Source organism: Trachurus trachurus (assembly GCF_905171665.1).
Source record: "Trachurus trachurus genome assembly, chromosome: 16".
Lineage (NCBI taxonomy): Eukaryota > Metazoa > Chordata > Actinopteri > Carangiformes > Carangidae > Trachurus > Trachurus trachurus.
Genome location: NC_139902.1, coordinates 4,706,116 through 4,721,115, shown reverse-complemented (window position 1 = coordinate 4,721,115; position 15,000 = coordinate 4,706,116). Strand labels below are relative to the sequence as shown.

Below are 15,000 nucleotides of genomic sequence, written 5' to 3'. Positions count from 1 at the left end.
CCTACACATTCTAGAGAGCAGAGTGTAGAGTATAGAGTAGAGTAGTTAGGTATCAGAGGGACACAGAGACCTGGAGGGATGGAGTTGCTGTTATCGCCTTTTTCTCACTTTTAAGCAACAACAACATTGGAGCTACAAGGGATCTCAAATGTTTCTGAAAGCTGATACATATCTATATTTAACCAAGTCCTTAGTAAGACTGTACAGTACATTCAAAGTCAGGGTTAAGAACCAGATAAGTCCTGATGCAGTGCAGTTATGTACCTGGGACTGTCCTGGAAGAGAGGGGAGCCCAGACTGAAGGCACAGCTCTCCATTTATGAAGCAGCCTACTTTCTTTCACATATGGTCATGAGCTTTAGGTAATGACCAAAGTGAAATTACAGATACAAGCGAAAGCCAAAATGAGTTTCCCTCACAGGGTGGCTTGGACGACCTGTAGCAATAGGTTTGGAGAGCTCAGACGTCCAGGAGGAGCTTGGAGAACCGCCCCTTCACTTTGATAGAAGCCAGTTGAAGTGGCTCGGGCGTCTGACTCGGATACCTCTTGAAAGCCTCCCTGTGGAGATAGACCGAGCATGTCCGACAGGGAGGAGAGCTTTGGCAGGCCCAGAACGTGCTGGAAGCTTTTTATGTATACATCCAACCTGGCCAAGACACACCTCGAGTTCTCTTAAGAGTTGGACGGCATGGCTAGGATGTAATTTAGATTCATATGAGCGGTGGAAAGTGCACGGGTGGATGGATGGATGATAAAGATTGGCCTTTCATCAGTGATAATGATATGGAGTAAAACTATTTCAGAAACAGCGTGGTTAGACGGCACAAGCCAGCACGCTTATGAAAACCCTGCATCAAACCAGAGACAGACAGGACATTAATGAAGCTGCTATTATTCCTCTCCAGTCCTCTAGAGTGACTGTACTGTATTAATTCATAAAGTCAGTGTATACATCCGGCTGCATCAGTTATTAATTACACTGTAGGCTGCACACACCCTCTGAGGCAAATGTGGAAAAACAATGTGCATTAAATACACAAAGCAGAGAGGTGAACTGATTTATTTAATCAGTTCAAGTTCAGTTCAATCGAGTTTTTCATTTAAGCTGCATAAAATGGATACTTTTCTTTTCTTAAACCATTTTATGGTAAGTATGGGATACTGTCAAATCTGCTTTAATTCTGTCAAATCTGATTTTTATAGCTAATGGGGATCCAAATCAATCAATCAATCAATCAGTCAATCAATCAATCAATAATCAATCAATCAATCAAAATGCAAAAATGAATGTCTTGCTAATATCATATAATAATTAAGCTATGGCCACATCAATCTGGATGATTAACCGAATGCCTCACTGACTTTGCAATTGTAACTTTTGTCACTATTATACAACTGATCCAGTATTGCTTTAAGGAGGAAAGGTAACAACAAGTTGTTTTTTTTTATGTTTGAAATGGTGAATGTATAAAGTGACAGTTTTAAGGATGTCATGTTTTACTGTAAATGGGCTTTTCGACAGCACAGTCCCCACGAGGACTGTTTTCCATTTCCAGCCAATGAATGCTAACAGCAGCTGGGGAGCGCCGCTTTATTTTATAATATGCATTCATCTGATGGTGCTGTTCAACGGCAGAACAACCTCTGCTGCAGTAAATTACGGCCAAAACAAGAATAAAAAAGGACTGTTTCATCATTTTGACTACTGCATCAACATCTATTCCTAACTACAGTTTGTTTATACATGTTAACAATACAAATGATTCTAATAATGGCATAAAAAAACACCTTGTTCTTAAAATGTGCTACCAGGGCTACCAATACACAGTTCTGGCATGGGTTACCTTGAAGACTTTACATATAGTAAATTACAATAATATAGCATGGCATCATAATAAAGTGCTGCCATTTACTTTTGTTAAGCATCTTTTCCCCGTCGCTGTGGGACATGATAATCTGGGCTTCAGGCCTTGTTGGTGTCCTATTCTTGAATTCATCAGTAATTCTTGTGATATGAAGACTGGCTGCATGAATCTACTTCAGAAACTGACACTGGACAAGGTGCAGGAGGTAAATGGAGATCCTGTGTTTCATGTTAAAGACTTTAGACGAGAGGTATTTTGGGGGGGGGGATCCTGTCTGAACCAACAAAGTCACGACGTGCTACTAGTGTCGTTTCCATATCAGTGAGTCATTACCACATGAGAATGAGATATTAGTATAAATCCTGTAAACAAACAAGACTATTGCCAAGACAGTTGGCAGCGTCTGCACTACAATTTATGTTGTGTTCCACTGGGCTCCACTTGGCAGGCTGTAGATCGTTTGATGGCGCAAAACAGAGAGATGATGCAGTGTTTTTAACACAGCGATAAAAAGTGGAGCTCTAAACGCTTGTGGAAATCACGCGGTAAAGTGGTTTGTCTTAAAAATCGACAAGAACCCGTCAGTGAAGAAATGTTTTGCGGGGAGTGAATAAGTGGCCAGTTTCACACACATATGTCAGCAAAAAGAACTAAAATACCAACGTGGCTGTGAGGGTTTGTTGGAGCAAAGATTCCATTTCTCCACTCACCAGAGACTTTGGGTTTGTCTGAACACGAGGGGCTGGGCTCCGGCCCCTTGTTGCTGAACGACATGAAGAGGTGTTGACAGAACTCTTCGGGGAGTTCGCTCTCCAGGAAAGTCTGCATGAAGACCTTAAAGCCCTCAAAGTCAATCTCCTAAGGAAAAACAAAACAAAACAGGGAATGTGAATGTGAATATAAAGTTGGTCATGGTGAGAAGTTTAAATGTGGAGAGTGTGTTGGCAAAGCACTGCAGATTTTGTGCAGATTTCTAACCTGTTGTTTGGGCTGTGGGCGGTGAGCCTCTATTTTAAAGTAGTTTCAGAGTTTCTGCAGCTTCTTTCATTTTGCTTCTGAAGATGCTCATTACAGTACCAGTTTGACTGAGACACATCAGGTGAGTAATATTTCACTGCATGCCCTCTAGATATTCCTTACGTTTTTTGTTTTTTTTCTATGTGAAAATAATATTTTATTGCTCTGCCGCAGTGACAGTGAGAGGGGAGCTTCTCTACACTCTACACTCAGCAAAAACACACCAACAATAAATGAGAGAGAGGAGCAGGAAGAGGAAGAATAGGAGGAGGAAGAGGAGGAGGAGGAGGAGGAGGAGGCAGCTGTTACCTGGGTGAGGATTTCCTGCTTCTACAAACAGCAGCATTTAGGAAAGAAACAGACCAGACAGAAACAGAGACATCGTGTAGTTATCACATTCAAAATGTACCAAGTGTCCAAAGAGTCACAACTAATATGATGTGTAAATGGTAAATGCAGGTTTACCATGTCGGTCATGTGGCAGTTATCAATGTATCATGTATTGTGAATTCAGAAATGTGGGAAACTGTGGGAGTTCTTGAGAAAAAAAACATCAGCCCAGTTTTGTGTGTATCTCTCTCTGTGTGTGTGTGTGTGTGTGTGTGTGTGTGTGTGTGTGTGTTGCACCTGCAGCGAGGACTTTTTTGGTAAAAAAAAAAAAAGATTATTTTTTTCTCCACACCTCATTAATTTTATCCAGCGACTGTCAAAATTCCAGCCTTGAACCATGACATACTGGTATTTTGGTGACATACCTGGATGAACACTTCAGCTGCCAGGCTGTTAGGTATTCCAATTATTTTTCATACTAAAACTGGCAGCCCACAGTTCAGCCATGTGCCAAAATATTTTGTTTTGAAAAAGCACGAACAAAACCGAGTGACAAAAATGTTATAGAATATGTGGAAGAACTGCTTTGCTAAATATTATGACCTCAGAATCATTTTATGGTTAATTGCTGTTGTAATTATTTATTGTTATATATGACAGATTTTGTGTTTTTTTGCAGAGAAAAAGCATGCCAAAGCCATGGTTTAGTTTTAGCTAAATGCAGATGTGAGTTGTGAATGAGATCACATAAAAAGTGAACATACCTCCTCTGGGTTGTATTTAGCCAACACTCCGTCTCCATGGAACTCCTGCAGCACATCCTTCAGCTTCTTCGTCGAGTCTGAGCAGAAAAAAAACAAAAAAACATCACGGACACATTAGCTCCTCTATTTGTGTGTTGTGTTTGATCGCTTACGTTCCAAAGCTCTGGCTTCCTCTCACCGGTGAGTAATGATATTAAACATTCATTCACAGTTGTCTACTTAGCAAGCAATGGTGTGTGAGAGTTTAACAGCAAATGCATCTTGTTATGCCAAATGATTCTCTTGCATCCACAGATTGGTGAGAAAACTAGCCTGTCCTCATTAAACATCTACTGTAATCCCCTGTAACTGCAGCTACAAACCACATGCTTTTACAAAAACAACTGAACCAACAGGTGGACATGTTTACAAAAAATTACACACAGATGGGGAATTCTCTTTCAAAGACACAACACAGCAAACAGTCAGGATAAAGTCCTGCTTTACATCAACAGCTAGTCAGCAATGTGCAAAGGGATGGATCGTACTTTAAACAAAGATACTCTACTATGACAAGATGGCTCAGTACAAGCTGCACCAATGATACAAAATGGTACACTTCCTGGTCACCCGTCCCCCCACCTCATGTTGTCAACGACTGTGTGGATGGATAAAAGCTGTTAGAAGAGGAAAGTGAGACATTTATATTTTCTTATGATAAGATTAAATATTTACACAGTCAGTCATATTTAGGATTGTGATAATTAGTAAGCCCCAACGTTCGTGAACGTTAGTATATGTTGCCTAGGAGATCTGTGCCAAATCCTGCCAGAGTGTGTTGTTGAGACAGAGACATTTCTTGAACAACGTTCATTTTCCCCTGATTTGTCTGTCTGGAATTTGCCATTTTTGTGTCAAAATGTTCAGAAGAGAGGTGGCTTGTGAAGAAAAATGACTCCAATATTTACTTCTGTGACTATAGGGCAAAAAAAAAAAATCGATCCATAATCTGTGCTCACTTTCACTTCTCTCATTGGAATCAATAGACTCAGGACCTGCTGCTGGGTAGTGTAGTAACCTACGTGACACAGAAAGAGGAAACTGACTCGAAGTGGGGCGTCTTGCTTCTTAACTGTCTTTGCTTTAAAGGTCCAGTGGGCCCCCGTCGCTATCCATACATCCGCCCCACCCCACCTCAGATTTTGCCAATGAACCTTGACAATTATTACACACTGGACCTTTAAAGGTATAATATGAAGGAATTCCCCCCATCTAGTGGTGCGGTTGCATATCTGAACGTATTCTTGATGTTGCATTCACGTGAAATCGGGCAGATGTCAGACAGACAACAGACGCTGCATGTAACAGGATAAACAAGCGTCTATGTAAACAAGTGGTCCACCAGCACGAGGCAAAACAATACAGGCGTGACAATATGTTGTCATGGCGATGTCGTATTGTTTACCTGACCCACGTTTTACCGTCTTTCTCTCGTGGAGTAAAATGACATCCGGTTGGTTAGCCGACGGCCGTCTGCCTGACTGCACCTGAATGCAACACCAGTGCCTCCGTCCTTCCTCACACTACACAGTGGTGACAGTTTTAACAGGCGCTACCTGGAAAACTTTCTCCCCGAGCCGACAGCTCCGGTGAGTTTCCGTGGTTACCTACGGTCACCCTGCCACTCAACGTAAAAAATGGCGAAGCAACATGGCCGCCTCGGTTCGGTGCGTCGCCCACTTATGTATTTGTAACGACTTGTAACAACTCATTCTAAGGTACGAGAAAGCTTTCATTTGTATGTGTGTGTGATTCCACTTCAGTGAAATACGTATTTATGAAAGACATGTTTGATTTTTGCTAATAAAAAGCCAAATAAGTTACATACTGTAGCCTACTGGGGCTTTAAAGGGGAACTATACAAGTCTGGTTGCTTTTCCCGATTTTGATCATTTTGTTCTCTGTGGAGCTCCCCTACAGTTCCAGACTGAATATTTAACACTGTAGTAAAAACTCACCACTAACCCCCCTCCCTCCCCACCAGGCCATGTGCATTTGTTTTCAACAAAGCCGTTGAGAAGGCAATCCGTGGAGCGGTGTCTACTTATGGGGAACGTTATGTGTATATTTCTGAGTCTTATCTGTAACAAACAAAATATTACATTTGTGTTGTAGTGCCACAAAGCAGTCCATGTTTCTCGCGAGAAAAGATCTGGGACACTGAGATAAGTAGTAGGCAGAGAGCCTCCATTCTCCCCACAACAAGTCATTTAACTATCACAATTATTCTGAAGCTGGGTAAAAAAGCTTGCATAATTTTCCTTTAAAGCTCAACATATAATTTCACACATCATATAACCTGTGCACAAACCAAATTTGAAAAGTAGGGAGATGCCGTCTGAGATTACTGTTGGTAAACCACAGCTGCATGCTTCCCTTATTATCACAGGGAAGTTGCCAGGTTTGTTATTATTGTGCCTCTACAGAAACCACAACCACAGTTGCCTTTAAATTCAATTTTTCTGCCAAACATCTGAGTCAGGAAATAATCTCGGGGTTCACCACTGTGGGCAAAATAAAATGTATCTTATGGTGATGTTAAATACATAAACGTATGTTTCAAGAACAACCTAATTAGTGATTTTTCATTTTTCATGACATAAAAACGCAAGACTGCTGTCAAATCAATGCAAAAACATAGTCATTTGTGTTAAAAACAAGGTGAAATAATGTGACTTGCACTGGTGGATTTTGTTTTTCTACTTCTTTCAGGAGAAGAAGGGGATGTTTTAGCTCTCAGTCATAGACAAAAATAACTTGAACAGAGTTGCTGTGATAATTACTGCATGCTGCAGAGCGTTTATGAGCCCTACTGCTAAATCAATTTGCTGCGCCACAGATACCAGGTTCTAATGTTACTGAAGTTAATTAGAAGCACCATTTTATCACTGGAGGGTCTGGTTCAACTCTAAGTATAAACTAATCCCTGCTCATCACAAATTACATTAAGATGGTTGTTTAAGTCGCTGCCTCATATTGGCTCCTCCCCCACCCCCTGAATCTCTTTGCAGGTTTTTAATCAGGACCAAGAAAAAGAAAAGTGGATCTTTTGATTAAAAAAAAAAAGATGTCTGTTTTGTGAGCTGTTCTGAGAAATGTTTGTTTTTTTCAGAATAAAAGCTCCCACCTGCCAGGATGGAGCAGCCAGAGATCCTGAGGGAAAGCTGTTGTCCATAAAACTGCACAGCACGTCTCTGATTGGTTATCAGCAGGTGTGTTGGGAGTTCAACCCTGCAGGTAAGGACTGAAAGTGGGTTTGATTTCCCCTGTAGAACATGGTGAAACCTGGTACAGGTGTACTGTACCAGAAATTCTAGAAAAAATGAATCAATCAGCTTTTGTTTTCAAATATCAAGCCAAATTTCCCCCAAAATAATCACTTCACACAATCCCATCTGCCTGTATTCGCTGTTACATCTCCTTTGTGTAAAATAAATGTGAAAAAAAACAACTAAAGAATAATTGCTGATATTCTGCATCTGCTCCTTTTAACAGTGTTGTGTCGGTTGTCACATTTTGTCGCCTCCTGCACTAATGGCTTTGGATCTTTGATTCTGTCGGGACGCGTTTGTCTAGAAATAAATGCCTCACACCGGACCGAGTGTGTGTCATCGTTATTGACTGTCTTTATTAACACGCCATCCACACAGGACCATTACGAAGCAGCGCAGTGATTATGTATCCACTCATTGCCTGTCATTCAGCACCGCAGCGCAGCGCTGAATTACAATTTACTTTCTCGATCAGGCTAATGATTTAACCATTGTGTGTCTCTCAGCAACCAGAGGGCCGAGTCTCATTTCATGCTTTTAGGCTCATAAACATAATTGAACATATTTTTGTTTTATTTTGTTTTGTATCACCTCAAAAGGTAAAAGTTCTTTCTTTCTGAGGCCGTACTTGCTCTACACTACGCAGCAGCAGCAGCAATTATATCACATACAGAGAAACTCTAATTGTTGTGAGTCAGATCTTAGGTGCCCGACTCAGCGCGCTTGCTATTAAAATGTTATGAAAGTGTGTGCGGCTCGCTTTAATGAGAAAGAAGGGAGAGGAGGGGATGAGGAGAGGAGATGAGGACGAGGGAAGGTGAGGCGATGTGATGCCCATTGTTGTGGCTCGGAGAATGGGATATTTTATAACCTGTAGCGGCACAGCGCACAAAGAGTCGCCCAGAGCTCATTGAAACATGATTATCCAAATCTGTCTAGCATGCACACATGCCTGCACGCACACACACTGCACACACACACACACACAAAGACTCCTGAGTTTCCTCTCTTGCAGCTTTGTTTGTTTCATTCCGCTCTCTTGCTTCTTATTCCCACACAATTTTCATCTCGAGCTAACGTCGCTGAAACATGTTCTCGCTTGGCCACCCACAAAGCAAATATTTGCAAAACACGAAAACAACAACAATCGCGACCTGACCGGCTCTTCCAAGCGCAGCATCCGCCAGGAGAGAGCAGGGGGAGTCCCTCAGAGTGTGAGGAACAATGTTGGCACCAGGCTCAGAGCAATTAAAGGGAGAAATGTCATTACCAAGTAAAGCCCGGCTACAAGAGATCCTGGGTGAGGAGCATTAATTATTAAAGCTCATCCTCGGTGCTCTGAATAGCAAATACATGAGACAATGGCTGAAAAGGCTTCGAGATGTCATGTTTTTTGCACTAAAAATAGCTGAAAGAATATTCAACAGTGTGCATGTATCCATCTACCATGCTGTTGTACAAAGGGAGCTGACACAAAAACAAGAGCTGACACAAAAAGCACTCCTTCAAAAAAAAAAGGGAGTTGGACAATGAATGGCTCCATTTCTTGTCCACGGTTGGTTTCATCGTTCGTCTTCCTCCGAACGATTTACCGTGACTGGCGTCCGCAGCCGGTCCTCGGCTATGTGTGGGTGGTGCACACACAGCATCCTGTGGTTAGTGCCTGCCAGGTATCGTCATATTTTCCATCCCTGGTACTGTTTCAAATGATGAAATGTGTCAACATGCTGGAGCGTAACATAAACTCCAGGCATCCAGAGCACAGTCTGGTGAGCATGGGAGCCATTTGTCGTTTTTTTTTTTCTTCTACGAATGAATCATTCAGAGCTCAAACGGCAGCTCGCAGATTAAATGCTTGAGCAGCTTGAGCTTCCTTCATCAGAGGGACGAGCCGGCGCCAATTAGGACGTCAAATTTTTATCATTAGAACGAGGGATGTTTGAGATTAACCACAGTGAATTGAATTGCGCCACAGTTTAGCGCAGACACGGGAACACTCTTGTTATTGTTAACTCCGTGGTCTGATGCTATCAGGGCGAATTTGTGTTTGTGCGTCTGGCAGGGGCTCGACCGTGAATTGCACATTTGTCTCCATGTGTGAGGAGCATTACTGAGATATGAAAGCAGAAACATGACTCATGCCAACTTTTCCAGCAGCCCCGAAGTGATGAAGTGAAAAATTTACCTCAAGCTAAAACACTTTTGTGAACTGCGTGAAACTGCATCAGACATAACACAGACACAAGGTGAGGAGAAGAGAGCATTTAGGGAACGGCTGAACATTGTTTTGCTTTTTCTTTTTACCAGGACTGGCTTAGATAATTCATTTCAGACTGGTCCAAGATGTGCTTTGCGTGTTAGCTTGGCACAAGCTGCTAACTCAGCAACAGAGGAAGAATTCACCCCAAAACCTCAGATTTTTCTCGCATTTCCTGATTGTGACTTGTTAACAAACAAGCTCACCACCAATACATCCAAACATTTGAAGCTGGAAACTTCCAGACTCTGGTTGACTTGATGTCATGACCTAAAAATGACCACTTTGGAGATTAAATTAGAAAAGCTTTGATGTTGTGCAAGTATTTCTCCCCTGCTTTCAGTCTAACTTGTGTCATGAGTGCTTTCTGGAGCAACAACGCACAACATTGTGCGAAATGTGCGAAATGTGATGGAGTTGGGAGAGCAGGAGTTGCTTACATTAAACAACGCCTTGACAAATGGTGCGAGGACAAAAGAACCTTAGGTGGACAATCCAGTAAAAGGAATCAGATACAGCTAATCCTGGATGTCTTTTATCTTTCAAAAATATCTTTGTTTGTCATTAGAAGTTTCCAAGAATGGCACTCAGATGACGCAGAACTAATGTCAAACAACATACACCAGACTACAGAGAAAGAAAAATATATATTTAGAATTAATTTATAGTATACAATCAGGATCTGGCTACAAATCTGAGGGGGTCTGTTCTGGTTTCTGCCCAATTCTGCTGGGCCAGGTTCAATGCCCCGCTCAGAACGTTTAGTATAATCCTGCTGACAAATAAAGACAGGTGAATCCTTATCCACACATAATAATGAAGGCAACCAAAGTTGTGAGCAACAGAAGCAAATTCTCTGATGTAAATGTAGCTTGATCAATGTCTCCTGTTGTGCACATTCATAATTTGATCATTAGCATAATCAATGTGACTTGTTTGGTCCAGTTTCACCCTGCAGTTCTTTTTAGAAACCAAAATAATTAAACACAGCTCTAAACCAGTTGTCGTAGCCTACCACAGGAGCTGTGAAACACTGTAGATACACCTTAGCCGTGTCATTCTCAGGGCTGTAAATGTGACAGAAATAAAGTACCTAAGGATGTTAAAGTGTGACAGTCACAGGAAGGGAAGAAAGAAGATTGTCTAGTTGGTGGTATCTCACTGTCATAAAGGATGTTTATTTGGGCAATAACTTGCAGAAAGACCCTTAGGCAATGTATAAGAGCAGTTCCTTGCAGGATGCCTACTCAGAAGTATTGAACAACCAGTAATTATATTCTTGTTAAGATAGGAGCAGCAGTAATATCACCTCATAAAGATGTTGTTGCAAACCTACATTGCAAACAAGTTAAATGATTATACACCATCTTTTACAGCTTCTTTTGATTTCCTTATGAATCCTTGGGGAAATATTTGCCTGCTAATGCTGCACTTTCTTCATTAGCCAGTAGCTAAGTAGCTGGGCAGTAAGCAATCTGTTTAGATGTGCAATCATAAATAAGCTGTAAAACCTAAACAATTAGCCTAGGCCAGAGATGAAATCTTCGGTAGCACTGAGGGAACTGAAGACTGAGGTAATAATTGTCTGTAGGTTTGTCATGCCCTCACATTTCACATAATTATTTGCTCTTTCATTAAAGAAGCTACATTCGTGTTGCTAATAGTCAACATAGCACTAATAGCTGTTACTGGCCTAGAGCAAGCATCACAATTTTATCATCAAGCTTAATTCCATTGGGAAGCAACCATTCTGTTTTGCTCCTTTTATTCTGTTGATTAGCATGATAACCAGCTAGCCAGTTAGCAGGCCTCATCACTTTCAGATACCAAGTCATTGTAACATCCAGCCTACAGACGGTATGCATGTGACCACACATCATGGGGAAGTCACATCAGAAAGACGAGTGGCAGCGTTACATACAGGGGAACATAGGACCCTTTTTCTGAAAAAAAGGTCCTATGTTCCCGCTGTTGCCGGTCGATGAACTCTCTCTACTTATCTGGACTCTCCATCTACTGTATCTGGCCTGTCTAGCCTCTACCTGGTCTTTTTACTAAACTTAACCAACTCCTTTCTTCATTGCCTAAACCCAACCAATGGGACAATTGCACTTCTCACTCAAAGTCACAACTCAACTTCCAGGTATGGGTACAAAAATTGCATGTTCACCAGGTCCTTTGGGGGAAAAGCGGGGAACATAGGAGCCTTTTTTTTAGAAAAAGGGTCCTATGTTCCCCGGTCCCATACAAAGTGGGGAACATAGGGATGACCCCCGAAATGAAAACCCAACCTGTCCGACCTACGGGTGTTGAAGCTCGGACCCGACGCAGACGACTCACTAACATTATTTCTCAGTCCAAACCCATCCAGAAAAAAAAAGAGCCAGCTGTGGCATTCCTGCGTTCTAATACACATTCACGTGAAGACATTATGGTAAAATGACTTCTACCATACATGTTAGAATTAATGACGTGATAAAACTTGAAAGACATTCAAAATCTGACTGGACATATAGAATAATATTGAAAGCAGACATGAGAACCATGTAGAGGCCAAAACAACAAAAAGATAACTAAAATGGGGAAGAGCTGTTGTGCCTTAATTCGAGCAGATAATCCACTGGTTATCTACCACCGGTTTCACTTTGTCCAGTAGATGTTGAGGGAGGTTTTGCCACTCAGTCCTACTGAGGGGGGCGTGACCCAGTGGGAAGTGACCAAAACGCATAGGCCTACCTCTAGTCTTAAGTTATATCACAGCTAAAAGGATGTTTTATATCTTCTTGTACTCTACATGTAACAATATGGCTGATGCTCACCAGCAAGACTGGTCAGTAAACATCAATTAATGCTCAAGTTTGCAATAGCAAAATTTATACCGTGAAATATTAGCCATACAGTATATGCCAACATAATCCTCACATCGTCTGTCATGTTTTATCAGAGCCAAAATGGTAATCCTTATCTAAAGACCCTGAAATAAACCACAGGTTGGAGATTTTTTTTTTTTAAATGGGTTTTCTGGTGTTAACAGCAAGTGTTGACAGTAGAATTAGCACCTCTAATGGCTGCATGGTGGTGAGATATGGCACTTGGAAGATGAGGAGCTTGCAACAATAATGAAAAGAAAAAAAAAACACACCATCCGACATAGAGAGTACCTCTCCTACTCACACTGTGTGTACTCCTGCAGCAGGGCGAACTCAGCTGGGGTCAGTGTGACCCATTTGTCCTGGCTGCTCATTGTGTTCAGGCCTCGTCTCTCCGTCCGTCGAGCATTCCCCGGGCAGCGACACGCAGCGGGAGCGTCACACTACAAAACAACAATAGGCATCAGATCACCTGCCCCATTAACAGCCACAGACATCTCTTTGTACTTAATGGCAGTGAAACAAAAAAACAGAAAGACAACTGGTTAAATGCACCAGCTTTGAAATGAGAGCCTGCAACCAAACCAGACGCATGTTGCTGCATTGTAAAAGGTCAGAAGTAGATTTATCAATACATACTACAGTGATGTATTGAAACACCGATTCCTCTTCATTCCTACAACTCTGTGTGAGACTTCCCTGTTTTCCTGCCTGGCTCTGTTTCTGCAGCTGTCATCTCAGCATTTAAAATATCCCTTTATGGCTCTTCTATCAAAGTTGGTGCAACAACTTGACATTTCAGACATTTGTTATGCAGTGTGGGATGGAGAATTAATCGTTAACATGAGACCGAGCGCAGAATGCATCATGTTGATGGAGACATTTGAATTGACAAGAAAGTTAATCTCACATTGTAGTGAGCATAACAGATGTCAATGGATGGGTAATATCCTGTATTTCCATGCCCATGCGTTTAATATGACTGTAAGTAAAATTTCAGATACTATTTACTTTTCTTTTTTTTCTTTTCTTTTTTAATACAAGCAGCCACAGGTGGCTCCAGTGACAATAAACCCACAACGCTCCCCAAAGCCATGCAATATCACATTAGAAAATGGCATTGGAACATCTAAAGTGTATGTTCTTCTGTAACACTTTCAGATCAAGATAATCCACAGGGATATTTCTGACTGATAAAAAAAAAAGGAAAAAGAATGTGTTGTGTTTATGAAATTAAAACAAACAGCAACTCAAATATTCCCTCACACATCAGCTCCTGTGTTTATCTCACAGTGGAGCATCATGAAATGTTTGCAACAAGTGGTAGAGTCCTTGTACGGGCGGGGGAAAAAAGCCCAATTTGGGCATTCAAAGCATCCAAAAGCGCCTTTCTAACAACCCTTGCATCAGCTTCACTGGTTGTTATGATGACAGCATGTCAGAGTTCAAGCTAAATGGGCTTTTGGAGGCTGGCACTTTTATTTCTGAACCATCCAGTATTTCATTGGAGGTACTGTAAATAAGAAACTGAAGCTTTTAAGACAGCATTCAGACCACCAATGGAACACACACTATGTTTATGTAGGTTTGCAGCTGTCTTTATCATGCACTTGGGAGGGAAGGGGAAGCACAGAGCATCAATCATATGAGTACCAAAATGAATTTCATGTCACGGTTTTACAGGTTTGTATTATGAAGCTGAGACTCAGGAGGAACCTCCATCATATCACACTGATATGTCATTTCATAGAAGCCAGGTGTCAACCTGATGTTTTACGCTGCCAAGTTGATTTACACACATACTGTACAGTATATATAGTATATGGGATGTGCCAAAAAATCGATTCACATAAGAATCACAATTCTCATTTAATATGATTCAGAATCGATATAAAATGTCCCAAAATCGATTACAAAAAAATAAAACAATGAAACAAATTCTAAGGAAAATCCTTTTCTTTAGAATTTAAAAGGCAGCATGTTTAACTGCACTATTTTAAAAAAAATAAAGAGGCACTTTTAATTTTGTTACTTAAGTAATATGTGATAATGCTTTTATGCAACAGTTTCAACAATTCCATCTAAGCATGGATAAATGTTTAAAACTCAATAAATGTGAAAAAGACACTTTAGTCATTCTGTCTTGCAAAGCAGACTGGAGTAGATCATGAGGATCCTTTGCACACCGATAGACTGAAGCAGAAATCATTATGAATCAAATCATTTTGAATCGAAAATCGATTTTGAATCAAATCATAGCCCCAAAAATCAGAATCGAATTGAATCGTGAGATAGTAAAAGATTCCCCGTGAGATAGTAAAAGATTCCCACCCCTAGTATATATATATATATATATATATATATATATATATATATATATATATATATATATATATATACACATACACACATACACACGGTACATCACCGTGGAGCTGCACTGATTAGCAGCACATCACAATATCACAATTCTGCTGGTGAGATTTATACAACCTCGCTTTTCCTACTGCTGGTCTAAAATGAGTGTGCGTGTAATTGTATGTTTGGTGTCACTCGGGCATCTGTATGTGTGTGTGTGTATGTGT

General features: G+C 41.0%; 1 protein-coding gene across 2 annotated transcripts in view; it reads right to left on the bottom strand.

The window, feature by feature from the left end:
• Positions 1 to 12,789, bottom strand: part of dgkb (diacylglycerol kinase, beta) — a gene marked incomplete at both ends in the record, with an annotated part of 102,972 nt that extends 90,183 nt beyond the window's left edge. Inside the window, 4 exons of one of the 2 annotated variants that reach the window (XM_083989783.1) lie at positions 2,577 to 2,724; positions 3,193 to 3,213; positions 3,978 to 4,054; positions 12,720 to 12,789. In XM_083989783.1, the coding sequence (XP_083845909.1) occupies positions 2,577 to 2,724; positions 3,193 to 3,213; positions 3,978 to 4,054; positions 12,720 to 12,789 (316 nt within the window). The remainder of the gene's footprint in view (positions 1 to 2,576; positions 2,725 to 3,192; positions 3,214 to 3,977; positions 4,055 to 12,719) is intronic. The other variant, XM_083989784.1, reaches the window with a different exon arrangement.
• Between the last annotated feature and the right edge of the window lie 2,211 nt (positions 12,790 to 15,000).